At 45.3% G+C, this 27713-nt stretch overlaps 2 protein-coding genes across 4 annotated transcripts in view; both read right to left on the bottom strand.

Annotated features, from left to right (window-relative positions):
* The window catches only part of KIF5C (kinesin family member 5C), a 76583-nt gene extending 76330 nt beyond the window's left edge, over positions 1 to 253 (bottom strand). The window contains exon 1 of the mRNA XM_064435317.1: positions 23 to 253. Within this exon, the coding sequence (XP_064291387.1) occupies positions 23 to 148 (126 nt within the window). The 5' untranslated portion in view covers positions 149 to 253. The remainder of the gene's footprint in view (positions 1 to 22) is intronic.
* A 9664-nt stretch (positions 254 to 9917) lies between these two features.
* EPC2 (enhancer of polycomb homolog 2) overlaps positions 9918 to 27713 on the bottom strand; it is a 35792-nt gene continuing 17996 nt past the window's right edge. For 2 of the 3 annotated variants that reach the window (XM_064435307.1, XM_064435309.1), the window contains exons 3-14: positions 26260 to 26405; positions 23842 to 24048; positions 23120 to 23268; positions 22776 to 22908; positions 21656 to 21844; positions 21338 to 21427; positions 20717 to 20862; positions 20273 to 20616; positions 16306 to 16442; positions 14587 to 14746; positions 12690 to 13023; positions 9919 to 10923 (exon numbers count right to left, since the gene is read on the bottom strand). In XM_064435307.1, the coding sequence (XP_064291377.1) occupies positions 10851 to 10923; positions 12690 to 13023; positions 14587 to 14746; positions 16306 to 16442; positions 20273 to 20616; positions 20717 to 20862; positions 21338 to 21427; positions 21656 to 21844; positions 22776 to 22908; positions 23120 to 23268; positions 23842 to 24048; positions 26260 to 26405 (2108 nt within the window). In that variant the 3' untranslated portion in view covers positions 9919 to 10850. Of the gene's footprint in view, positions 10924 to 12689; positions 13024 to 14586; positions 14747 to 16305; positions 16443 to 20272; positions 20617 to 20716; positions 20863 to 21337; positions 21428 to 21655; positions 21845 to 22775; positions 22909 to 23119; positions 23269 to 23841; positions 24049 to 26259; positions 26406 to 27713 lie in introns of all 3 variants that reach the window. The other variant, XM_064435306.1, reaches the window with a different exon arrangement.

The raw sequence follows: 27713 nt of genomic DNA, 5'->3' as shown, positions 1-27713 counted from the left end.
ATGCGGGATGCGGCAGACTCACCCCGATGACCACGGTCTCGTCGCCCTTGAATTTGGGGATGAATTTGTCGCCGCGCAGGATCTCGGCCTCGTTGAGGGGCCGGAAGCGGCACATCACCTTGATGCTGCACTCGGCGGGGTCCGCCATGGCGGCGGCGGGCCCGGGGCTGCGCGGGGCAGGTGCGGCGGCGGCGGGGCCGGGGCGGCCGGGCGGGCGGGGCCGGGAGCCCAGGCAGCCGCTCCGAGCCCGCGGACACGCCCCGCACCGGCCCCGCTCGGGCGCGGCTGCGCGGCCTCCGCCCGGCCTCCCCCCGCCGCACCCGCCGGGATCGGCACCCGAGCCGCGCCGAGCAGCGCCGAGCACCGGCCCGGGACAGCTCCCACTGCCGGGATAGCTTCCACTGCCCGGGATAGCTTCCACCGCCCGGGACAGCTCCCACTGCCGGGATAGCTTACACTGCCCGGGATAGCTTACACTGCCCGGGACAGCTTCCACTGCCCGGGACAGCTCCCACTGCCCGGGATAGCTTCCACTGCCCGGGATAGCTTACACTGCCCCGGGACAGCTTCCAGTGCCCGGGACAGCTTCCACCGGCCGGGATAGCTTACACTGCCCGGGATAGCTTCCACTGCCCGGGACAGCTTACACTGCCCGGGATAGCTTCCAGTGCCCGGGACAGCTTACACTGCCCGGGATAGCTTCCAGTGCCCGGGACAGCTTCCACTGCCCCGGGAGAGCTTACACTGCCCGGGACAGCTTACACTGCTAAGGAACACCTTTCACTGCCCCAGGAACACCTTCCATTGATCCAGGACACCTTCCACCCTCTCAGCTCACCTTCACTGCCCTGGGACACCTTTCATTGCCCCAAGGATACCTCCCACTGCCCTGGGACACCTTCCACTCTCTCAGGACACCTTCCACAGCCCCAGGACACCTTCCATTGCCCCAGGGACCTTCCACTGCTCCAGGAACACTTTCCACTCTCTCAGGACACCTTCCATTGCCCAGGGACCCCTTCCACTGTCCCAGGCTGCTCCAAGCCCCATCCAGCCTGGTCTGGGATATTTCCAGGGATCCAGGGGCATCCCGTGCCAGGGTCTCCCCACCCTCACAGCGAAGGATTTCTTCATTCTATCTAAACTAAATTTTTCCCCCAGTTCCTCTCCAGCTCGTTCCAGATGCTGGAAGCCTGCTGTGTGCTCTGCACACAACGTTCCCCCCACAACCTTCTCTTCTCCCCACAACCCTCTCCCCAGCATTCCCAGCCTGTCTCCAGGGAAGGTGTTCCACTTTCCACATCAGCTCGTGTTGATCCTCTGGATTTGCTCCAACAGAGCCCTCTCCAAGCTCAAAGCTGCCCTTGGCATCTCCCCTCAGTGTTTTTCTCCCCCTGCCTCTGCCACAGGTGGATCTGAGGCCAGATTAAAGAATATTTTTCCTGGAATATCGCTCCATGTCCGTCCCTGGGAAGAGCAGAAGCAGTGGTGCCTCTGGGCTTTGACCTTGCTCGGCTGACACAAAGTTTGTCTCGATGCAGCCGGTGAATCAGCATCTGGGAAAAGCAGCCTGGAGCCTGCTCTCCTCACCAGGGTGCTGTCCTCGTCCTCCTTCCCTAAAAATGCTCCTTCCTTGCCTGCTAAAACCACCTGCACCTCTCCCTCCTGGCTCGTTTATTTGCCTGCACTCACATGATTCAAAACAGTCTGAAATACCACAGGAAGTCTCCTCCTCCTCCTCCATCAGCTTCTCCCGACAAGAATCTCTGCTTAGAGAAGAATCCAGACATCCATGATGCCTTCTGGGAAGCTGCAGAAGCTCCAGCAGCTCCTGGTTTCCACCAGAGTTTCATTCAATTACCCTCAGCTGCACAATTGAGATGAGGGTGGACAATCCTGCAGCATTTTGATGGAAATCTCCCCTTTTTCCAGTCATTACCTGAGGTGGATGTGAGGAGCAGGCTGGCAACAAAGCCTCTCACACCCTTCCTAAAAGCAATTCCATGGGGGAGAGTCAGCAATGTGCAGCATGTGATAAGCCATTATTACATAATGGGATTTATTCCCCTGGATTACCAATTATCCCTTTTATTTCTCTTATGTTTCAAGCTTTTACCCTGAATAGCAAATTTGTTAGTCATGACAAGTAGGGGCTTAGTCATAAAAGACGAGTCTTTGGATGAATTAATCCTTATTTTTCTCCATTATGGAGCGCTCATTTTGGAGTGAGATAAGCAAAACTCGATTTTTCTATTAGAGCAGGTATAATCTGCCATCAGGAAGAATGCAGAGAGCCATCTTTCCTCAGCAGCTTTGTCACAAACAACGTGACATTGTCTGGAGTGCAGACAATACTGAATTGTCACCCAGCTGCTGCTATTTTTACTACTTATTACCAGATTAGGTGAAGCAGCCTGGTAGGAACATGGATTTTCAGGCAGATTTGGGAGTGATCAGCACCTCCCTGGGTCTGGGATCTCCTCCCAAGCTGGGCTGGATGCCCGAAGGTGGGATGGACAGTTTGGTGGGAACCTGCTTTATAAAAAAACATGGAAATACAGAAAAGCAGAGCTCAAATACTTCATTGTTTTCACCTTCATTCATTTCTTTCACCTCTCAAACCATGTCATTTTTCAGCTGTGCACTTAGAAGAAATCCAATTAGAGATATGTTTTTCTGAGCTTACTTACACCTGAACATATGAAAATTGCCTTCACACCAGCACCCCAAAAAGAGAACCTGGATGTTATCTCCTTTTCCCACTTTCCCAGCTCTCCAGCTCACCCTGGCAGATCAGATATGGTCTGACAGCAAGTTCTGATTTTTCCTGAAGAAATTCCCCAGCTGAACCAACCTCAGCTTAGTAAACACCCAAGATATCAGAATAACGAATGGGAATAATAAAGGAATAACAAACCCACTCCTTGAGGATTGGGGGTTCATAAAGGAATGAGCAAATTCCATTTCTCTGCAGGGGAGTCAAGGTGTTGAGGCTGCAGGAAAACCAGGCAGGGGACAGGTGACAAATCAGGACAGGGATTGTGACAGAGGTGATCCCACAGAAATGGGGATGATGCCTTGAGAGGCTGCCCTGGAGCAGAGGCTGGCCAGAGCTCCAGAATAAAGCAGGGATTGATTCAAGGATCTCCTCCATGGATGCACCTCGGGCAGCAGCAGAGCCCAGCCAGGGCTGCCCCCAGGATGAACCCAAATGGCCCCAAAATGCACGAGCGCTGCCGGGGTCTCTCCCTGGGCTCAGCTCTGCTCCATGTGCACATTGCAGTTCAGTGGCCAACCCCACTGCAGCCCCTGCAGTCCCACCCTGCTTGTTTTTCTCTCTGCAGCCCACGGGCTTTGTGCTCCTGGGCTGGCATTGGGATCATTTGTCCTTGGTGCCCAGCTGGAGCAGGAATTGTTTTGTGTCCCTGCTCTGTGCACAGAGCTCAGCAACCCTTCCTGTGAAGCTCGGAACTGCACACTGAAGCAGCACAGAGCCTGAAACACAGAAAAGATAAACCTGAGGCATCAAGGGCACACTTCAGCATTACCACTGCTCCCTTTCACTGCTGCCAGGCTCCAGGAATGAGCTCTGGATTTGGGAGGGAGCCGCAGGAGGAAGCAGCAAGGTTGAATTTCTGCTGTGCTGAACAATTCCGTGCAAGGAGCGGTGCTGGCCAGGGGCGGGAGCTGTCAGCAGGCAGAGCAGCGTTAATGCACATCCCATTGATCCCGGGGCCTCGGCAGCGGCCAGGGGCAGAAATCTGATATCCTGGGGTCATCGGTGCTCAGATGTGGCTCAGGGGAAAGGGGGGCTAAAGGATTTCTCCCAGGAGGGACCAAAAGGGTGGAATCCCCGTGACAGAAGGCAATTTTAAATGTCACCCAGAGTTAATGTCCCACGGACACTGAGAATGTTTGCAAGGCAGAGCATGAAAGTGTTTAACAGGAATAAAAATAAATAAAGGCGGGCTGGAGAACAGGCAAAAATGAGCTGGAAATTGCTGACAAGGCGGCCGGGAGGAACTGAGGTCAGGAATTATGTGCTCTGCATCCCCAGGGATCACCAAAGGCACGGACAATACCCACAGCTCAGGAGGGACTGGGCTGCAGGAGCACTTGGCCAGGCAGGGGACAAATTCCACAGCAAATTGAACAGGATCTGCAGCACCGACACTCTCAGGATGATTATCCCAGACCCAGCATCTCCTTGGACCAGGCAGGGGAGGATTTCTTTGGGATCAGGACCACAGAGGTTCCTTCCTCAGACCTCCACAGGAGTTTGGATGTGGAAATGCAGCACTGGCACTCCAAAGATACTCCATGAGAAAGTGCTTGGGGCTGTGCTGGCAGGAATTGTTTCTCATTTGCAAGACACTTCAATATATCCTTACTTTAAAAAATGTAAAGTACACACATAAATCTCCATCTCCATATAAATTATTCACGTTATGCACTGTCATATACTTCGTGTTAACCCACCTAAAAAAAATGGGTTTGCTCAAAATAAATAAATCGATTTTACCACTGTATAAAACAGCAAAACGTTTCAGGTCATTATTGAGTACACAAAACATTTTTTCTAAGTTACCATCTTTACATTTGGGTTAATAAATCACCTAAATAAAAGGGTTGTAACTCGGAAAAAAACCCCTTTTGTCTTTATGTTACAGGAAGTTTTAAAGCAAACATAAAATACCGAATGGGCAGGAAAGCACTGAAAACACCCAATCCCAACGCACAGAGACTCCATGGAGATGAAGAAAGAGTTAAGGAGCATCGCAGGCAGCTGATGCCATCTTCTGGTGTCACTTACAGCGCTGATTTAAACGCCCCTGTGCGAGTCGGGTCGGATCAGCATCAGGAGGAGGAGAACGCTGCTGTTTGCCGTGTCCTTTCCTCAGGGCAGGGTTCAGGATCAGGATCAGGATCAGGATGAGGAGAACGCTGCGATTTGCGGTGTCTTTTCCCCCAGGGCAAGGATCAGCATCAGGAGGAAGGAGCGCTGCCGTTTTTTCGAGACTTTTTCCCCAGGGCAGGATTCAGAATCAGCATCAGGATGAGCATCAGCATCAGGAGGAGGGAGCGCTGCTGTTTGCGGTGTCCTTTCCTCAGGGCAGGATTCGGGATCAGGATCAGCATCAGGAGGAGGAGAACGCTGCTGTTTGCGGTGTCCTTTCCCCCAGGGCAAGGATCAGCATCAGTAGGAAGGAGCGCTGCCGTTTTTTCGAGACTTTTTCCCCAGGGCAGGATTCAGAATCAGCATCAGGATGAGCATCAGGATCAGGAGGAGGGAGCGCTGCTGTTTTTGCGTCCTTTCCCCAGGGCAGGATTCAGGATCAGGAGGAAGGAAAACTGCTGTTTTCGGGGTCCTTTTCCACAGGGCAGGGCTCAGGATCAGGATCAGCACTAGGAGAAAGGAGCTCTGCTGTTTGAGATGTCCTTTCCCCTAGGGCAGGCTTCGGGATCAGGATCAAGATCAGCTTCAGGAGGAGGGAGCGCTGCTGTTTTCAGAGTCCTTTCCCCCAGGGCAGGATTCAGGATCAGGGAGCGCTGCTGTTTGGGGTGTCCTTTCCCAGGGCAGGATTCAGGATCAGGATCGGGATCAGGATCAGGGAGTGCTTTTGTTTGAGGTATCTTTTCCCGCAGGGCAGGATTCAGGATCAGGATCAGAGAGCGCTGCTGTTTGTGGTGTCCTTTACCAGGGCAGGATTCAGGATCAGAAGGGAGCGCTGCTGTTTGCTGTGTCCTTTCCCCAGGTCAGGTTCGGGATCGGGATCAGGATCAGGGAGCGCTGCTGTTTGCCGTGTCCCTTTCCCCAGGGCAGGATTCAGGATCGGGATCAGGATCAGGGAGCGCTGCTGTTTGCGGTGTCCTTGTCTCCAGGTCAGGATTCAGGATCAGAATCAGGGGAGTGTTGCTGTTTTCGGGGTCCTTTCCCCAGGGCAGGATTCAGGATCGGGATCAGGATCAGGGAGCGCTGCTGTTTGCGGTGTCCTTTCCCCAGGGCAGGATTTGGGATCAGGGAGCACTGCTTGTTGCCGTGTCCTTGTCTCCAGGGCAGGATTCAGGATCAGAAGGGAGCGCTGCTGTTTGCGGTGTCCTTTCCCCAGGGCAGGATTCAGGATTGGGATTCAGGATCAGAAGGGAGCGCTGCTGTTTGCGGTGTCCTTTCCCCAGGGCAGGATTCAGGATCGGGATCAGGATCAGGAGCAGGGAGCGCTGCTGTTTGCGGTGTCCTTTCCCCAGGGCAGCGCTCAGTGAGTGCGGGTGTCACCGTTGAGTCAGGAACGGGAAGAAAGGTGACACACTCCATGGCTTTTCAGAAGGCATAAAAGCCTACTTTATCACAATGTCCCGGTATTTATAACCAACATCATTCACCCAGAACCCGACTGGTTCTTAATGACACCTGTCACCCATTGGTTAATTAGGAAACCGCCCTTTGGTAAACACCTTGTTGTGAGAAACAACTGCTCAAAACACCAGCTGCGGATTGTTTTTCATTCTTCCTCTCAGCTTCTCAAACTCCCCAGAGCAATTCCTGGGAGTTTCCCTGGCTCTCTCTCTCAGGCCGGGTATCCACACGCGGGGATGCGGGAGCGGCACGGCAGCGTGCCCAGCCCTGGTGGCACAGCCAGCACTGCTGCCACCAGCCCGGCCCTGGCCAGTGACAGCAGAGGGGACACGGCAGCTCCTGCTGTGCCACAGACGAGCCCGAGGCGCTGCCGAGCTCTGGGAAGCGCAGCTGGGCCGTGCTGGGCCGTGCTAAGCCGTGCTGGGCCGTGCTGCTCTCTGCTCCCTCCGGGGGATCCGCACTCCCGTCACGGTGATCTGCACTGACGTGCCCAAAGTGACACCACCGTGCCAGGGATGGAGCGGGGGGACACAGGTGTGGCCTCCCACCAGATAAACCAGCCTGACCTTTTATCTGTTACAAATTGTCTGTAATTTGCCCTGGTTACTGCCCCCCTCCTCCCTCCGCTCCTGGCTGTGATCCTTCTCCATCATCCTCCCTGGGTAATTCCACTTGTGTTGGAGTTCAACCAGAGTTCTGTGCATTGAAGGCAGGCTGGACTAAACAGATTTTACTATTCTTAGTCGTAGAAACAATCCTAACTTCAGGAAATTTGTCAGGATGGGAGGGTGGGGAGCAGCTGGGGCTGCCCCTGGATCCCTGGAATGTCCAAGGCCAGCCTGGATGGGGCCTGGAGCCTGGGACAGTGGAAGGTGTCCCTGTCTGTGAGCACAGGTGAGTTTTAAGGTCCCTTTCAACACAAACCATTCTGGGATCCAGGGATCCCAAAAGTGATTTGGGTTACTCTATTCCCTGTCAGTTTCAGATTTTAGTCCTATTCAACCTACATTCATTTATTTTAATTTAAACTTGAAATACTAAGTTACAAACCAGACTGATTAACTGAGTTAAATTCATAGCAAAATATAACTTACACGTGTGCTCATTAACTTTTTGAGATTAAACCATAAAAAAACCATCTAAAGGACACAGATTGCATTTAGAGATGGAGCAGGTGACTGAGACAAGCAAGTCACTGAGAAAACAGGGAATGTCTCCTGAAACTCCCTTTTCCTCCTGGAAGGCACTCCAGGAGCAAATGCTCTGCTCAGTTCTCTCATCAGGGAATGACATTTTGGGCAGGATGGCACAACCCAAGAGAGCAGGGGCCTCCACATCCCCCCCTGCTGCTGGGTCCTGCAAGGAACACATCCAATGTTTCCTACACAGCTGGCTGCTTGGATCAGCAGGAGTTATCTCCCATGTTCCTCTGTTCAGATGGGAACACTTCACAGCTCACTCAATTTAGGAAAAAATCCTCCTCCCTCATCTCCCTTCTTTCCCAAGCAGCACTTTGCTGGCTTTAATTTACCAAGGTTATTCCCAGTCTTTCCAATTAAAGTGTGAATGTTGCAAACCCTCAAAGTAGCAGAAACATGGAAGTGAGCTTTGAAAGTGTTTTCTCTGCAGGCAAATCCGGGGAGCCTGTTGGGATAACAAACACACACCAAAACTCCAGCCAACCCAGAAATAAATATAAATCTTATTAGAGAAAGAACCAGCATTTCCTAATTCCTGACATTTAAAACTCTGCTCATGAAGTCCAGCATAAATTGCTTAGACAAGGCAGGATTCCACAATCTTACCTGAAAGATATTCCCAACACACAACAGAACAGAAATCCCTAATCCAATCCTGCTGCAGACATGCACAAATCAGGGAATTCAAATTGAACATCATATCCTCAACATGTTCAGAGAGCACAAAACCACCTCAGCCAGTGGCAATCCCAGCTGGACAAAGGATTTTATAGCACTAATCCCTCCCCTTTCTCTTTTTCTTCTTTTTAATGAAGATTTCCATCCACCACTCCTCCCCTTTCCCTGCACTTGAGGCACACTGAGACTCTGCAAGGACTGTTCCAGTTCTGCTCCACAGAAGGTTTCATCACCACTAATCCTTTAAATGAAATCATTCCACAGCTGGCACTTACCAGCAGAGCCTTGGGAGTTTATGGAATCCTCCTCTGCACCTCACATTTTCCCAGAACCCATTAAAAGTTTGAAGCTCCAGCTAAAGGTTTTTTAAGTAATTAGATGAGGATTAGACTACACGAAATCAGAGATACACAGCAATCTCAGAGACATCTTCTGGCCAATTTTCCCTGAAAATGATCCACTGAAAATGATCTTTGTAGTGAGAAGAGGCCATGCTAAGTGTACAGCTTTCAATCTGCAGAGGAAATTACTTCCCATTTTCATTAAGGCTCCAAAGGGTTTTGGGGATGGTAGTGAAGCAAGGTTATTCCTAGATATCAAGGAGAATTTTTTTTCTTTTACAGACTCAGATTCTCAACAATTTTTTCAAAAAAATACATTAATTTATACTTCAGACCATCAGCCATTCCCTGAAATGAGCCCAGCTCTACAGAAAGCCTGGAAAGATCAGATAAAGTGGAATTTTCAGGGAGCAGCAATCCCAGTGAAGTCACAGATGCCCCCCTGAGCTGCCACCATCCCTCACCTGACCAAGGCAGTGTCTTGGGTTCCTCTGGAATAATCTGGAAAAAGATCCAAGTGGAATAATCTATCCTCACATCTCCCTGCAGACATCATATGGAATAAAAATAGAGCATTAGTTAAGCAAAAACCAGGTAATTTTAGCTGAGTTTGTAATGAGCTCCCAGGATTTAAAGCTCTTTTAGCTGCCAGGATTTTTAACTCACGCAACGTAAAACAAAACAGGTTTGAACACAGCTTGGATTAAAAATAGTTCTTTATATAGAAAGCTAAGGTGGAAAATACACTGACTACATGACATAGGCAAGATTTTCCTGGGAGGGTGAGTCTGGACTAAACATCATTGCCAGGTTCCCTCCAACCTCAGTGATCCTGGGATTTGCAACACAGAAACACCCAAACGTGGAGAACCAAAGAGCAGAAATTCACCCCATTTCTTTGGCAGGGCAAGAAACTCCCACTGCCCATTTCCCCAGGTCTCAGATGCCATCCCTCCCCTGGCACAGAATCACCACATCACTGCAAGCCTCTGGAAATAAGTGCATATGCTGGGATCAAAGGATCAGAGTCCCTGCTTGCACACTGTGAAATAACCACATATGCACCATGGCCAGGTTTTGATATGTATTTTTATTTCCCTGCAGTTTTCACTTATCAAGAACAAGTAACAGGGAAAGTTGTCTGAACTAGTGCATAAACAAACATTCGGAAACACCACTACACGTATCTAATGTACAAGAACCGTATAAAAAAAGTCACTAAAACACTACACTACGAAGGTGTCCAACGCTTACAGTCAGACTTTTTCCAACCCGTTACTTGCCTTGTAGCCACAGGAAAACTCTCCAAAATTGAAAAGACAATCTTGCCACAACCCTCCCTCCCCCCCGCCCCCACCACCTGGGATGGCTCGATAGCTAGACATCCAATAATGAATTATTGCAATGATATAGAATGCAATACATACCTGGTAAAATATCCTTTAATGTGGTGTGGTACAGTTTGAAAGCCGGTTAAAATACGCAGTCTTCGGATAAAATGGCATCAAGGTGAAAATTTTTCTCAGATCTGCACATTTGGACATGTGCCAGATGCATAATTTTCCTAGTCAGTTTTTTTTTTTTTCCTCTCCTGTGTAATTATTTTTTATAAACTGGTATTATAAATAGAAATATACATTCAAAATATATGGAAAAGTGAGTTACTACATTAAATTTGCATGTATCGATCCATCCCTTTCCCCTGCACAGTAATAGAAAATACTATTTTGCCTTGAACTTCATATTTGACAGTGAAATGCCACTAAAGTATTTACCAAAAAGTCCATCTAGTCAAATTGTGAAACAAAATGAACCAAGTGAAAACTTTACATTTCCTTTAGAAAAAAATTACAAGAATTTTGTTTCCTAGCTATGAATCTTTAACTTTTTTTTTTAGACACAAAGTTGCATTTATTTGTACAAGATACAAAATGTAAACATGGCAAAATAAATAGTTTAAACAAGTGATGCAGGATCCCATGTCATGCTCATGATCCCATTAAAGAATTATTTTTTAATCCATTCAGTTGCAAATTCAAGTGCAAAAGCATGATGATGAATATCTACTATTCAAGTAACAGAAATAATATTGATGATACAAATAAACTATTTTACAAGGTAGTGATTTTCCCAATTTTACAAAATTTACATTATATATCGACTTAATACACGATATAATGGAGTCCATTCAGGTCTGTGTGAGTTCTCTGTGATCCACAGAGCGCTGTGTTTGCATTCAGCTGGAACAGGAGGAGCACAGCAGGGACAGTTTGGAGGTTATGTCACCTCCATGGCCACTGTGGTCTCTGCGATGCCGTTCAAGCCCAGGCGCTCCGGTTCATGGTTCTCTCTGCAAGGCAAGGGGGATCCCACATCAGAGCAGATCCTCACTCCTTTTACTCACTGCTTTTGTATTTGTACTTTATTTGTTATACTATTTATATAATTACATATAAATTATATGATATTATTTATATTATTATATATGATTTATTATATTTATTTGTATTTTATTTGCTGTTAGCTGGGCCAGGCAGGAACTGTAACACACACACTGCAAACCTTGTTTGGAAGCAAACACTGGCATTCAACAACTGCTCCTGTTCAACAATGCAGTCCCTTCTGGGAGATTGCTGCATTTAACTGTCCTCTGCCAGCCTAAATTATGGATTAAATCCCTCAACAACTGCTCCTGTTCAACAATGCAGTCCTTTCTGCGAGATTACTGCATTTAACTGTCCTCTGCCAGCCTAAATTATGGATTAAATCCCTCAACAACTGCTCCTGTTCAACAATGCAGTCCTTTCTGCAAGATTACTGCATTTAACTGTCCTCTGCCAGCCTAAATTATGGATTAAATCCCTCAACAACTGCTCCTGTTCAACAATGCAGTCCCTTCTGCGAGATTACTGCATTTAACTGTCCACTGCCAGCCTAAATTATGGATTAAATCCCTCAACAACTGCTCCTGTTCAACAATGCAGTCCCTTCTGTGAGATTGCTGCATTTAACTGTCCACTGCCAGCCTAAACTATGGATAAATCCCTCAACAACTGCTCCTGTTCAACAATGCAGTCCCTTCTGCGAGATTACTGCATTTAACTGTCCACTGCCAGCCTAAATTATGGATTAAATCCCTAAAAGCTCTTCTGAAGGAACAAAGTCAAGATATAACTCAGCATCAGTTATTCTTTTAATGTACCAAGTGCTGTAATTCCCTGCTCATTCTGTTTTAGCACTAATTTTTTACTCATTTACTAATACTCATTTTTTACTTTTCCAATTCACAAACATGACTTGGTTTTTGAAACACCATATAATCCAGGAGAGACTTCAAACAAAGCCCAAATATTGCCATTTTCAGAGCAATTTGCCAGTTGCAAAGCTCCTGCCACTCCTGTGAAACATCATCTCAGTATCCTGAAATAACAGTGCTGCTGTTCAACGAGAATAAATACCTTAATGGTTGGACTTGATGATCTTAAAGGTCTTTTCCAACCTAAGCAATTATGAATTATGATTTTATATGTAAGATACAGGTTGTCACTTTTCTGACTTGTGTTTTATATAAATATGTAACATATATCCAACATGTAAATATAAAAATACATGTGCCTGCCTGTACCTTACAATATTATACAATGATTTAGAGGGAACATGAGAATTTGACAGACTCTACCTGAAATGCTGCATGAGAAGGGACAAATGAAATGGTTAAAATTCAAACACAGTAAAAGCTGACCAAAAGTACAGGTGCCAAAAGGCAGGGCAGGTTATTTGAGGGGTTAATTTGCAAATCAGCTCTTGTGCTTGCCATGGCCATGCTGAGAAGCCTCTCAGAGGTGGAACAGACTCCCTCAGGTGCAGAGCTGGGCATGACCATGGAGAGGACACAGGCTGAAGCTGCACCAGGGGAGGTGCAGCAGATTTCTCCATGGGAAGGGCTGTCAAGCACTGGAACTGCCCAGGGAGGTGAGGGAGGCACTGCTGAGGTGGCTCTGCCCTGCCGAGGTGAGGCCAAGTCCTGCCTTGGACTCTGACTTCGGTGATTCCAACCCAAACACTTCCACGATTCCAAACACAAATGGCAGCTGCTGCTGCCCTGTCCCCACTCACCTTGCTATACTGCTGATGGCACTGCTGGGAGTTACCTTTGGCACTCTGTCCATGCTGGCAGCAACTGTGGCAAGTTTTAAGGCTGTTGGCGAGGGCGCTGAAGTCCGTGTATTGATATGAACATTGACTGGAGACACAACGCTGACGTTGTTGAGGTGCACGGCGCTGGGCAGGCAGGAATTGTTCATGGGGAGAGGCTGAGGGCTGCTCGTGCACAAGGCTGGGATTAAGTGGTTTGTGGTGCTGTGGCCAACTGTCCTTACGAGCTGTACAGTTGAGATCCCTGGGCTGGATGATAAAGCCATGTTGGTGGAGTACAAAGTTCTGGAGGTTCCTGTAATGCAGAATAAATGGTGGCTGTTAAAAAGGTGACGTTTCTTAGATGAAAAGCCAAAGATGAACCTCAAGGGCAATGCTTTGAGTGTGTAAGTCATTGATATCCATGCTTTACACTTCACAAAATGGTAAAAGTCAGAAGTGGCAGCATGGCACGCTGCCATTGATGCCTCAGGATTTAGCTTTTATATTTTTCAGATCCTGTACTGCTTTAGGGTATAACTCTAAAACTCCACAGCCTGTCAGCTGCTGCTCTCCTGTTTTATTCAGACAATTCCTCTAGGCCTGAAACTCACACACCTCACTGTCTCAGGCCCCAAAAAGTGTAAACAAAAGTGAGTTGGGGGAAGCAAACTGGGGGTATGTGACTTCATTACCTGAAAATGTAATTGGAGGATTAACCCCTGATATACAAATAGACCAAACTCACAATTATCTGAAACACTCGTGCCCATCATCCATTTTGGGTGTAACCTCTTGGAGGCTTCTGACTGCCCAAGGTGCATCTACTGAAGACCTTTAATAAATACCCACTTTGATTCTCTGGATCTTGTCTAGCCTCTGTTCCAGGCAGCCACTCCAAGGCATCACCATGTGCCTGATCTTCACCCTCAAAGCACTGCCCTCTTGGATATAAACTCAGAATCACACACAGACCTCTCTCTCTCATTCCTGGAACTGCTCCAGCTTATTGATTTTATTCAGTCGTGTTTTTTCTCCCTCTATTCATTTCATATTATCATTAACCCAGCCTGGCAGAAGGTCTATAAAACTAATCACATCATTAGCTGCTAAAACAACAAATTACTTTAAAAGCCTCTTCTTTGTCTTGGCAGCCCAAATCCCATTTGCCTCTTGGCACTGTGGAGATGGCACCAGCACAGGCAGCACCACAGGAGGGTGGGAGGGGGCACTGAGTGCCCATGGCTGCACTTTTTGGGACAAATCCTAAATGCAGTGAAACTTGAGGCTAACTCTGATGTCAGAAGAATTGCCAGTAAAGGTTGGTTAGTACATTTTTGGCTGAATATACAAGTGAGGTAACAACCAAATAATGAATCAACTTCTCCATTTCCTTCTTAAAGTTCTTTAATGTTTTAAACAGTTTATTTATTCCTTCATTACACACTTGCACTGCTTTTAAAATGCTGTCATTTAGACTTTTGATCTGAAGAGATTATTAGAAGATAAAGACTACCAAAGGAAAAGCAAAAATGCTCTTCCAAGGTAAAGAGCACTTGGTGGTTTTATATCTATTTTAATATCTACTGGACAAGGCTCTCAGGAACAGGATGGGATTGTTGGGGCTGTCCTGTACAGGGCAAGGAGTTGGACTTGGGTCATCCTTGTGGGACTCTTCCAGCTCAGGATATTCCATGATTCAAACCACTACTCCAAAGTATTTCAGAGAACAATTCTCAAAATCATCACAACTAAGAGATGTGATTTTCTTTGTTGTTATTTCCTAATATTTTAGAAATCAGCAATAAGATCAGCTGATAATTAAGAGCAGCTGACACTCTCAGCTCATTCCAGGCCAGCATTTTCAAGGGCTGCTCACCTGAAGGCTGGACAACACCGTTGATATTGTTGTGGCTGGTGTTCTGCTCCTTGGTTCCCTCGCTGCGCCCGGGGCCCGGGGCACTGACCACTGCAGAGGCAGCAAAGTGGGCACTGGCTGAATCCAGGGTTTTGGACATGCAGTCAGAGGTGCTGGAGCCCTGCAGGAAGAGGAAAAGGTGGCTCTCAATCATGCAAGTATGAAAGGAAACATGCCTTAGGATTGCTACAGTGCACAAGTAAAGCAAATAAATAAATACAGCTTTGATGTGTAGCTAATGCAGCACAACATGGAATATTTCTGTGTCACCAGTGTCCAAATGAGGGTTACACAAGTGCTGCCCAATGCAGCCAGGCCAGATCTCAGCACAACAAATCACTTCTGCTGTGTGTTGTTCAGCATGGAGAAGGGAAGGCTCCAGGCAGAGCTCAGAGCCCCTGGCAGGGCCTGCAGGGGCTCCAGGAGAGCTGCAGAGGGACTGGGGACAAGGATGGAGGGACAGGAGCCAGGGAATGGCTCCCACTGCCAGAGGGCAGGGATGGGTGGGACATTGGGAATTGGGAATTCCTGGCTGGGCTGGGATTGCCAGAGCAGCTGGGGCTGCCCCTGGATCCCTGGCAGTGCCCAAGGCCAGGCTGGAGGGGCTTGGAGCAGCCTGGGACAGTGACAGGGACAGTCCCTGGGAGAACTGGACGGGCTTTAAGGTCCCTTCCAACCCAAACCACACGGGATTCCCCATGTTTGGAGACACTTCCTCTAAAAACAACCCTGTCTTAAACCTTCTCTGTTCTGTCTCCAGGCAGCTGCAAATCTCAGGATGTTCAGGATTTGTGGTACCTCAATCTTGTGACTTGTGCCACAGAATAACTGCCCAGCACATTCTGGAATCCCACTGTTAGTCCAGTTCCTACTGGAAAGACTCACCATTCTTACTGGAAGGAACATTAATTCTACAATTTCAATTTATATCAACTAAGAAAATGACTTTGCACAGAAGCTTGAAGTGTTTTAAAGATCCAAAATTCATTTGTTTTGTTTAAATATTTTGGCATAGTTTCTTTACACTTACAAAAAATGTCATCAGTATCTGCCAACACAGAATCCCTGATTAATTGAAGTAGAAAACACTGAGGGGAAGGGACAACCAGCACAAGCAATTAGATATAAAATGCTCAAAGTAATATACATTTTCCTAGTAACAGACAACAGCAACAGCTTTTACACTTTATTGGGAAAAAGCTAACAGAAAATTAAGTGCAATGGAAAAACATTTTTCCCTTGCAAGGGATTCCAGAGGAAAAATGGGATTCTTTTAGAAGCCAGAATATGCAAGTATGCAAAGCTCTTTTTTCCTCTCAGAGATACCAATTTTTAGTGCTCACTGAATATCTGTTCATAACAGATCCCATTACCTCAGAAGGTAATTTTAATAGAGTCTCTTCAGAGCACTTACAGACAGGAGGGCAAAACCAGTGAAAACAAGAAAAGTTGAGAGCACACATTAATACTTTTACACTGGTAACTCTGTGGATGCAGGCAACACATTCAGCTACAAAGTCTCTTCTTCAACTTGCAAAATGCAGCCAACTTGTCAAAAAACCCCTGAGCCAAGTGTTTAAATTCCCTCTGAACCATCCCACACTGGCTGGGGTGTCTCATTTGGCCATGAGAGACGAGCAGCACTGTGAGCACAAGGAACAGGCGGGGTGGGAGCAGTACCTGTGCTTTCAGATGTGTCTGTTGGGAGGAATGCTGAGATTGCTGCTTCTGCTGCAGCTGGGCCAGCTGCTGCCTCTGCATCTGCACGAGCTGCTGTTGGTGTGTCTGGAACTGCTCCTCCGTGATGCCCCCTGTGACTACGGGAAAGAAAGGAGCCACGGTTACACAGCACACACGTGGGAAAGGCAAGGGTGCAGCTAAGGTGGCTGAGGATGGCAGGAGTCATGGCAGACGAACCAAAACCTTCACAGATTATGTAAAGGAAAGGTCAAGCTGTGTGTGTTTGTTGTGTTCTTTCATGGAATTAATTTGTAACAAAAGAATTCAGAGCTTTCGTTGCTTTTGAGCAGTTTTTATCTTTGGTGGTTTTATCCCCAGTAGCTTTAGGCAAAAGCTCAAGAGAAGTTATTTGCCTGGCTTTCAGGAAAGAAGCATAGCCTAAAAATCAGAGCTGAGGACAAAGTACCCTGGGCTAAGCTGGGTGCCTTCTCCCCCAGTGAACACTGACAGATTCCTGGACAATTTCCCCTCCCACAGCCCCTTGCTGTCCCTTTGCCAACAGCAGAAAGGACCCTGAGGGAAGCACACGTCTGGCACGGGGCACTTCCTCTGCCAATTATGCTTTAAATGCACAATAGGTTTATTTTTGAGAAGCAGGTTAATGCCACCCCAGTAATCTCCCAGGCCCAACACATGTAGGAAATGAAGTTAGAAAAGCTCGTTTTAATATTCTCCCCCTGGAGAATCTGCACACTTGGTAAACTGAAAATACTGACAGGGGTTTGATGCTAAAACTGTGTGCAGTTAACCCAAGAAGTGTGTGCAGTTAACCCAAGAGCTGAGCTCTCTGGGGAGTAAGTAAAGAGAGAACCCACTTCTCAAAGATTCCCATGAATACATTTCAACACTGCATCCTCAACTCTGTTTTTGCAGGATTGAAGCTGTGCTGCACCTCAAACACCTGGATTCTCAGGAATACCCTCCTACCCAGGGATACTGAGCTAACATTAAAACACAGAGTTTTATCCATCTTGCAGGGTTTGCCTCTTCCATTTACCACTTTTAGTACTCAGGGTTCTCCTGCAATTCCATTGGGAAAAAACACCAGAATTAAGACTGCTTAGAAATTAGAACTGAAACCTCTTCTTTACTTCTACATTATTAAAGCAGGTTTCAACCATATTAGGAATGCACTTAGAAGTCCAATTATTTAAAAATTACTCCTCTTAAACTCCAGCAATATCATAACATCCAACTTAAGTTTATTTTGCATTTAGCTTTACTTTGTTCCTCTTGCAGACTGTTACCTAGAATTTAATTCCAAGTTAAATTAGCTCAACCTGCTACATTCCCTCACAAAACACATGGCACTGCTGAAGGCACCACGGCCAAGAACAGCATTGTGGAATATTACATACATTTCTATTTTTAAGTTCTGAGGTAACAAGTCCCAGAAATGTGTTTTGTTTTACAGAAAGCTGTTTAAGAACAAGGTGAGATTTCATGTTCTCCATCTCCTTTCTTTCCCAGTTTGTCACAGACACAAAGTCATGGAATACTCTATTACAGGACACAGGGAAGGTAATCCGGAATTCACTATTCCCTTGTTCTGCCTGTATGTGCCTGAATTTCAGGTATTTATCCAGTGGCCAAGCTGTTCACCTTGTTACAAACCAGAAGATGTTCATTAGCACATTAAATATCATTTGCTTCTGCCAAATCAAACACGTGGAGGGTCCTGGAGTAAAAAAGAGCAAACTCTGACCAAGGCAGAGCTCTGAGCAGGGTGAAGAGCTCTGCAGCTTCAGGGGTTTTTAATTTATCAGAGCCTGACTGGGCTGGAAAACTGCGCCACAAAAGGGGAAGAAAGCCACTTCAGCTTTCACTTCCAGGCTCCTCTCCTTGGAAGGTTTGGATTATGTCACTTCTCTCAGGACTTGAGGGCTTTAACCAAAGTTCATCCCTTGCAGGCTGCCCCAGAAGTGACATTGCTTCAATTACTCCTACGTGGCATTTAAGGCAGAGAAAAAAATACCTCTAAAAAGTAAAAAAAAACCCCTTCAGCTGGGAATAGCATCATGTGCAGCTGACCTCTCTCTAGGGACAACCCTTTTCCCATTTGCAGTGCTTATAACATAAGCAAGAGAGTAATTCAGCTCCAAAAACTGGTTCTTGGTTCATGCACTCATTAGGTATGTTGAAGAAAAGTCTAGTCCCAGGCTTTTCAAATAAAAAAATGTCTGCCTGTACAAGGCATTTGAGGAAATACCAGAGTTGCTTTACTAATACAGGGAAAAATATAACACAAAGGTATTTTTAAATATTCTTGTGTACCAAAAATCAAAGGAACTCCCCAGTTCTCTCTAAAATAAAAAAAAAAAAATTAAAAAATCATTTTAAGTACTGCCACCATTTCCTCTGGAGAGAATATGAAATCAGCTGTAAAATTAACTGATTTCAACAATCACTTCCCAAAGAGAATGACTCCAATAAATGCAGTGACAATGCCTGTGCTCATTTAATGCACAACCAGACTCTGACCAGCCCCTTTAAAATTTATTCCCCATTTACTAGTGAGAAAATCCACCAGCAGAGCCTCTTGCTGGTTCAGTTATTTGGGGAAGAATTCTGTTGTCTATTGTGTCTGATCCTGTTCCAGAATTGCAGGATCTGGTTTGTAATTTAAATCTGTGACAGAAAAGGTCCTCCCCAGCCATAAATTCCATGCATAATGTACTTCAACTACTGAGGGATTTCCATTTAATTTAAATGTATTCCTCAGATGATTTCTAAAATTATACCACGAGTTTATTACTATTGCTCCAAAAAGTGGCTTGGATCCATCAGATTTGGTTTTATTCATTTTTCAGTAATTTTTTTTACCAGCTCTTGGTGTTTATCAATAATCCCATCACACTGAACTGCCCCTTTCTGCCCCAGCTGTGATCCCTCAGGCCTTCAAGGTCCTTCAAAAATAACTATATAAAATATATAATACATTATATCTGGTTTTTCATGCAGCAGCAAAATGCTCCTGTGCCCATCTTTGTGCAGAGAACAATCTGAAGGTTACAGTGACCATACTGAGAAGCTGGGGAAGTACTGGGCTGGAATAAATATTCTGTGCCTCTGTCAGAACAATTTAATAGTACCCAGGAATTCTAGAGATCCATTATTGCAGAATGAATACCCATTCCTGCAGCTTGAGAGAGACGGGACATTCCACAAGCACTGAAATTACAGAATTCATTCAGTCTATTCCATCATTTAATTATCCTGGTTTACAGAGGAGGATGGAGGTGGGATATATTCAGCTGCTTGCTGTTGTAGGAGATCTCATTTGCTAGATCTCCAATTTTTCAGATTTTTGAAGTATCAATGATTATAATTCTTTCCTAATTATAAAGAAGTGACAGTGTTAAAACCTGAGCCATTACAACTCTAGCTCACAAAGCAAGTGATGCAAACACTGCTCAATTTAAGCTTCAAGCAGTTTTTTCATCACTGGATGCTTCCACTAGCAACATTTTTACCATTTTCAGGCCTTCTCACCCCTGCTCAGGGCACTTAGGAACTTCCTACATTCGTCTGAGTCAAAAATGAAAACTGCCAACAAAAATGAGCCACACCCACCCTCCCCAAGAAACCACCAGATTTGTTTTGCATTCATAACGAGAATCCTTCTACCCTTAAACAAGGTTAGACCAATTAGTGCCATTAAGATTTAATTAGACCCAAACAATTCTTCATATGAGCAGAATCCCTGCTTTGAATAAGGTTTGAATCCAGCACTTCAAATTCTAATGGAAGCAAAGCAGGAGGAAGAAGTGTTTGTGGGAAGTTTCTGTATGTCAGGTTGTAGCTGTGGTTAGCTCCACACCAGTGCTGAAGATCTCACCAGTCCCAGCCACAAAGAAAACCAAAATTCAGTGTTTTAAACCCCAGAAGCAGCCAAACCCTTGCCTACCTGATATGCCATTCTTGCTGGTGTTCAATAAAGCTACAGATGCTGCAGAGACTCTTTTATTATTCACAGTCTGCCCTGCTTTCCTTGAGGTACATTCTTCACTATCACTGTCCTGGAGATTGAGTAGCCTGGGCTGGAAACACTGCAGTCGACATGATCTGATATTGCTTAGGATTTCAGGAAGGGACAGTCTGTTTTCACAAGGTTTATTGGAAGCATTGGTCCGTGAAAAATTAGAAGAAAAGTCTAAAGTCTGGGAAGAGCTTGAAAAACTGCTCAGCATTTCCGGGTCAATCTGCCTCAAGACAGGATCATGTTCTGTGGATATTCGGTCCATGATAACCCTGAGCAAAGAGGAGCAGGACAATCATTAGCTTCATGAGCTCTCTTTAGTACTTGTATCCCTTGAGGGGGAATGAGGAATTAGAAATAACCCAACTGTACCTTCCACCCCTGCCAATCCTCCTCCTTGCAAACCCTATACATCTCCTTGGGATGGTGAGGGTTGTAAGGCAGTGCCTGAACCTCAGTTTGTCCAATTCTGCCAATTCTGGGCTTTCGTACGAAGAGTTCGTTTGGTCCAAGCGAGGCTGTGAAGAAAGAAAAGCCAGTTTTATACTCCAGGGTGCTCTGATGAGGGCACTGCTGGGTATCATGCACAGCCTTCAGGACAGAACATGGGGTTTATGCTGAGTTAACCAAGAACAGCTTCAGTAGTTAAAAAATAAACTCTAATATTTAGGCTGTTAAATACTTTGCATCTAACAGCAATGGAAACGTTGGAGAAAATGAAAATAAAAGTTTACAGTCATCTCAACAACTTTTGGCAAAGGAATTAATTCATAGGCTAAAGGAAAAAAGAAAGAAGGATGTGGGAAGTTCAGCTTGGACCCTTCAGAGCCAAGCAGAAAAGGGGATGCTCCTGCAATTGTCTCTGGACTCACCAAAGCATCAAAGCTTTGGTGGTGAGAGGGAACAGAACTGCAACATTGCCACTATGCCAACATAAATTCAAAGAAACCACCACTAAACCCAAGAGCTCAGCATAATACTGCATATTCTTACAGCATAATACTGGCATCCTGCTCTTCTCCTGAAAGCACAAGGTCCATCAGGATCATTTTCTTCTTCTGCTTCTGACACTGGTGAGGGTACCTAGGCCAGAAAACAATGTCATTCTCCCAGCTGCCACATTTGCATAATTGTATTTATTATAAAAGTTTGTGTTTATATAAGAGAAATGCCATGTTTGTCACAGCTTGGAAGGAAACTCAGTTTACAAAAGCTGCTTTTAAATATAGTCAGAGGTGGGCCAAGCCAGACTGGGCAAAGGCCAGCTAACAGGAATTTCTGCCTTGTGTACACTGAGATTTTGGGGGTTACCTGTGGGAACTCATCCTCATCAGAGCTGTGGAAGTCGTACTGTTTGATGTCACTCTTGCTGAGCACAGGCAAGGGCTCAGCCAGGGGCTGAGGAGTCACCACACACTCCAGCTTGGGCTTCTTCAGGTACTTCTTCTTCTGACGGACCACATCGGACACCTCCTCCTTCAGAGAGGAGTGGTGAGGGTGCTGCTCGGGGAAAACAAACAGAAAATTCTAAAAACTAAACCATCAGTGAATTTAATTACTTCAAGACAGGCTGTTTGTCTTCCAAAGGCTCTGCAGACACTTGAGACACATCATGCAAAACTCACTGAACACATTAAACCTTTCCTCTGATTGTTTTTACAGGTATTTATTAATAATCAGAGAGCTCTCAAGCCATGTCACTGAGGAGAGGCTCCTCACTCTGCACTACACTCAGGGTATTGTCATTGAAATTCCTTTTCCAATTATTTTCCGAGATCTCATTTTTCCCTGGCACTTTCAATTTTCTGAACTGCACGGACATGTTCAAAAGAAACAATTTAATTTGTTTCCTGTTTCTCACAGAGCTGACACTTTTGAACAGATGTGATGGTATTTGGGCTGGCTACTTAAGATTTTTCTCACATAAACCCTCTGCAGTGAGCAATTACTCCATCGATACTGAACTGTCCACTTGAACACAAATGTTATTAAACTTCAAAGCTCCCATTTGAAAAGATTATTTCACTTGCAAAATTTTCCATTTGAAGGAGAAGTACCAGTGCAGCTTTAAGAAGTGTTGAAATTTACCCTGGATTAACACTCATCAATAACAGCCTGACTGAAACTAACTCCAGAGATGGAGCTGGGCTTGGGAAGCAGAGGAGGAACACGAGGAATGCCAAAATTCCTGGAGAACCGGGCATTCCAGGCTCTGTATGGAATTCTGGGACCACTAGGTGTCGCAGGTGCTAAATACAAATTTCCAGAGGTCTTCAACTCTCAGCCTCACCCCCAGGCATTTTAACTCCTAATGTTTCGGGTTATTTCTTCAGGGACACGTCTGAATTCAAAGCATATCCAGAAGGATGATGATCCCAAAGGAATGACGATCCCAGGAACAAGAGACTCATGGCAGGGAAAAACATCTCACCTTAACTTTACATTCTTGAACTTTGTGGTGGTTCCCATTGTGGAGAGATGATGGAGTTGTGCCCATCTCTTTGTCAGGTCTGTTCAGCTTCACTTCATTGAGGATTTCACCTCCATAATCACCCAAATGGTACCTGAAAAAGCAGGATTAAAACTACAGGGCTGCATTTCCACTGGGAAATGTCTCAAAGACAAACCAGTGTCTTCCAACTGTCTACACAAACCCCTTCTCTTTTAGTTTTTGAAGTTCCTACTGCAATAATAAATAAATAAATAACTGAGAGATTATTTCACAGCCATTTAATGAAAATCTAAAACCTTGGTTTTCATACTATGGAATTTTACCTTTTCTCCACAACTTCCAACGTTAAATGCAACAGCTCCCGTTTTGTTTTCTCTCTCCTCTTAATCATCTCCAAAATTGTTATGGCTCTGCTAAACTCCCTCCTTAATTTCAACATCTTCTCATAGGATGCTTCATCGTTCTTTCGGTTCTGTTGAGAGATGAAACAAATTTTTAGTCAAAAGCAAAAGCCGTGAGGCACAAACTGCAAAAATAAAGTTATATAATGCTGCTGCAAACGAGGCTCACGAGGACACTCCAAAGCAGCTTTTCCTAAAGCAGATCCTACTTGGCAAACAAAGCCCCAAAAAGCAAACAAATCCAGTTTTAAGAGTAAACCGAGAAGAACTTTGCAGCCATTTCCCCCTGTGTTTTGCTCACATTTCTGATCAAGCCAAGTTTGTTAGAGCAAGGAATTCAAGCCTACAACACTTTCCCCACCTTGATTCCACACACAGCGAGGCTGTGCATGTGTACAGAGGAGAATGCTGGGTGATCACAGATTTCCTGGTAATGCTACAAATACAAAAACTGGGAATGGTTTCCCCTTTTCCCACAGAAAGGAAAGCTCCCAACCCAGCAGCTGTTTGTGTGACAGGCTGTGAGTTTCAGCTCAAAAACAGATGGACAGTAACTTGTCCCCTGCAAGATGCTGGACAGGGATCCAAACTACCCCTACCAAGGGAGAAATGTACAATTCCCACAGCAGAGTCTGCCAAGTCACCTTTCTGGTCTGCATCTTCTCAGTTCTCCTCCGGAAGGCCACGTAGGGGTCGTTGTTGGTGGAGCCATCCCTCTTCTCCTGCTTGATCTGGGGGATGAGCGAGGGCCCCCGGCAGTTCTTGCGCTTCCTCACCCAGTAGTCATAGACAGCCTTGATCAGGTAATCGTCCTCATTCAGCAGCAGCTTGGCCTCCTGGAGGGTCACAAGCTGCAGGGGAACAGGGACAAGCTCCAGCTCACATGGGGCTGCAGGGAAAGTCACCACACTCACACTGGTTGTGCACCTCCTGGATAAACTTTGTTATTTTCCAGCACCAGGGTAAAGGGATGGAAAAACATTCATGGAAATTGAAGGCATCAGTTGTTCTTGCCAAGTCAGAGTTCCCAATTTTTCTGAACCAGCAGCATCTCTTTCATCCAGTGGTCCTATCCAGAATCCCATAAATCTTTCATGAAATCTGAAAACACTTTGAAACAACTACAAGCACAGGATAGAGAGAAATTACTGCAGTCTGCAGTCACGATTTGGGAATCACAAACAAAAACAGTTTCTTACTGGGTAACCTTTATTAATGTGTAATTCTTTGCAGTTGAATGTTGATTCCCCTAGAATCAAATTTACTTCTTAGTTACTTTGTGATAGAACAGGACAATGCCCATCCCTATTATTATTATTATCCCCTGGAGACACAAGGATGTTCACTTGTTTGCTAAGTTACTTCAGTAGGTGGTAGTTCTACACAGATCACTTAAAAAATTAAATCTGTGTTCAGCTTTTTATATGGAAATCAGACTCTAAATAAATGCAAAAGTGTCACTGAACAGTACATTAGATTAACAGGCTCATATCATCTTCAACCCATTCATTACACAAAAAGAAAACAGTACCTAGTATTACTTAAAAAGAAGTCAGGCAGCACTTCATCTGCCCCATAATTTGAAAAATATCAACTGAACAACTTAATTTGCACTTTTGCAATGTGTCAAACTTTAATCTTGTCCCTACGTTAGGAGAAGCAAAAAAAGGAAACAACACATTTTGGAAAAATAAGGAAATCCTAAGTGTAACCATGGCTACTCTGCAAGTGTTAGCTGCAGCCCAAGCAGAATAAAACCTTTGCAATCTGTGGTAGGATTAAAAAAGCACTGAACTGCTTTTTTAAAAAAGGAAAAAGTATTGCTGAGAGATAATTTCTGGTTTGTTTGTCTTTTGCTCCCTTTTTTCCATTAACATATTTCTTATAAAAAATAAATCACCTCTGCCCTGAGTGCACAGCTGGGAAGTGAAGCTGAGCCTGTGTCTGCTTGTGGATGCAGAGTCTTTGTATTCCCTGCTTACATCAAAATGCCTGGAAAAGGCAAAGCCTGGAACCCTCCTGGGCAGGGAGGGCATTCCCAGCAACATCCTAAATTTAATATTCCAGGGATCAGGCATGGCAACTGGGAACTGGGAGCAGCACTCAAACCCCACCAGCCACTGCCCATCCCAGGCTCCAACAACCTGCAAGAGCTGCTTGTGTCCACAGAGAAAAACCTGTGTTCTTAGAGCACTTAATTTTTGAAAAAGCATCTTCAAATCTTAAATTAAACTTCATTATTCCAGCAAAGAAAGGTGAAACCAGCATCAGAAGGATGAATATTGATCATGAGAAGTGATCACCAGAATGGCCTGAACCCCAAGCCATTGGGGTGTCTTTAGCAAAGACAGGGGTGTCTTTATCAAAGCTCCAACAAACACAAGTACATGTTCAACAAGTATCATCCAATGTATTCCCTATTTTTCCCTTCATTCCAAATTTTTCCCTTCATTCCCATTTTCTTAGCATAGTAGGAAATCTCTGCCTTTCTGAAGATGCTCTAAGACAGAGAAAAATTCAATATTTTGGCCTTTTAGCAGACAGCACTGAAAAAATCAGGTTTAGGAACTGAGGCAGAGCCAGGGATCCCACAAAGGATTTTTCCCTCTCACAAAGCCTCATCTCACTGGGAAATAACTGCACCTGCTCAAACTTGACTTGCACAAACTGAAGTGGTACAAGTTAATTCACTGTGCTTCTAATCCTCACAAACCAACCAAAGTCAATGTCCAGCAGAAACAAGTGTAAGAAAATTCAGATTTTCATATGCTTATAGACATTTCTACACCTCCTGATCATCACAAGCTCATTCCATACCAACAGTGCTAGAACAAGCTGTGTGTCTCTGACACATTGTGGTCAGGAATTAAAATTTAAAATCAGTCCCTGCAACCCCAAAAGCTCCTTCCCCACCTGTGTCATCTGAAGGTACCACAGGGGACAGCAATGTGATTTCTGTGAAACTGCACACTCACACAAACACACTTCTCCTGTTAGCAGGAAATAAAACCAAGCACTGACCCAGAAAAGCAAAACCTCCCAGTGATTTCTTCACATCATACCTGACTAGAACTGGCTTTTTCAAGTCTGTCAACCATTATTTCAAACTGCAGTGGCTTGATTTCCATCTTCCTGTTCAGCCTGTTCAGAAGGGTCTCATCCTCAGAGTCCATATCATAATCTGGCTGTTCATTGTCCAGATTAAAGGCTGAAACACAAGAAATTGAAATGCTGGGTGAGTACCACACTCTGGACACACATCTGTGATCAGAAACCAAAAACGACTGAGCAAATTCCAGACCAGCACTTCTCTGCCGGAGCACTTTTTTTATGCTGAAAAGTTTCCCCATGTAACACACAGCAGGTAGAAGTTGCTTCCAGTATGAAAGGAATCCAAGAAGTTTCATTTGAAGTGACTTGAAGGGGTGGTGAGCACAGAAACTTCGATGTATCTTTGCAGAACAAAATAAAGCTGCTTGCCAGTACTGATATAACACAGCTCCTCCAGAGTATCATGGTAGGATAATAAGAACTGAGACCATTTTCAATCAAAGTCCAGACTTGCAGAAAAAGCATTTACACTCAAGTCCCAATATAATTTCTACTGCCCATTTTTAAACAGTACACCAAACCTGAAGTGTTAAAATATTTAACAGACTAAATTTTTCTGGTTTTATGTAACTGTGGAAATCCTAGACCAATCCTATGGGAATTGTTACTTCTCCTCCAAAACCACCTCAGCTGTGGATGCAGAGCCTGACAATTCCTTCAGGCTCTCCAAATAATCAGTTCTCAAGTTCTCAGCAAAGCTCATGTCTTTATTACTAACTGTGCTAATTATCTTTTATACTTGACAAAGTTCCTGGTGCTACTAAAAGCAGAAGGAAGTTCCCATTCAGGTAACACAGCAGAAATAAAATTTTACAACAAATATGAGTAAATTGCACGTGACAGTAAGCACTGTTAATAGAAACATTAACTGTACACCTAATAAAACCCTGAAGGGGTGACACACCAGGTACAGCACTCCCAGTAGTTCAATCAGCACTGCAATAACAGCAGTTAATAGGCCTGATGAAATATATTCTATTCTTAACAGACAAACAGCACCATCTTATCTCCATGTTCTTAACTTGTGGCTACACCAAGTGCTAATTTTAAAACCCCTGCTACCGAGCTGCCCTGTGTGCTCTGAGGGCACCTTAAAACAAAAACCTGGGAAACCAGGAGCAAGAGAAAACCCCAAAAGAAGTCTTTAAAACAAATCCCAGTGTTTTCCCTCCCACAGGCAGGTGGTCAGCAGTGTCCTTCCACATCTCAGCCTTGCCCAAGATCACTCCCTCTGTGATCCAGTGCAATAAATGAGCTAAACCACCAGTGTTTATTTATTTATTTATGCAGGCACAGAACCTCAGCCAGATGCAGCTGGGAAGGGCTAAAAAGCAGCTCCTCAGCATCTTCAGCTCAAGCTGGGATCTCTCAGAGGAGACACTGCCCAACTGTACCAACTGTGCCA

This window comes from Passer domesticus, chromosome 10, assembly GCF_036417665.1.
Source record: "Passer domesticus isolate bPasDom1 chromosome 10, bPasDom1.hap1, whole genome shotgun sequence".
Lineage (NCBI taxonomy): Eukaryota > Metazoa > Chordata > Aves > Passeriformes > Passeridae > Passer > Passer domesticus.
This window is presented reverse-complemented; position numbering and strand designations above follow the sequence as displayed.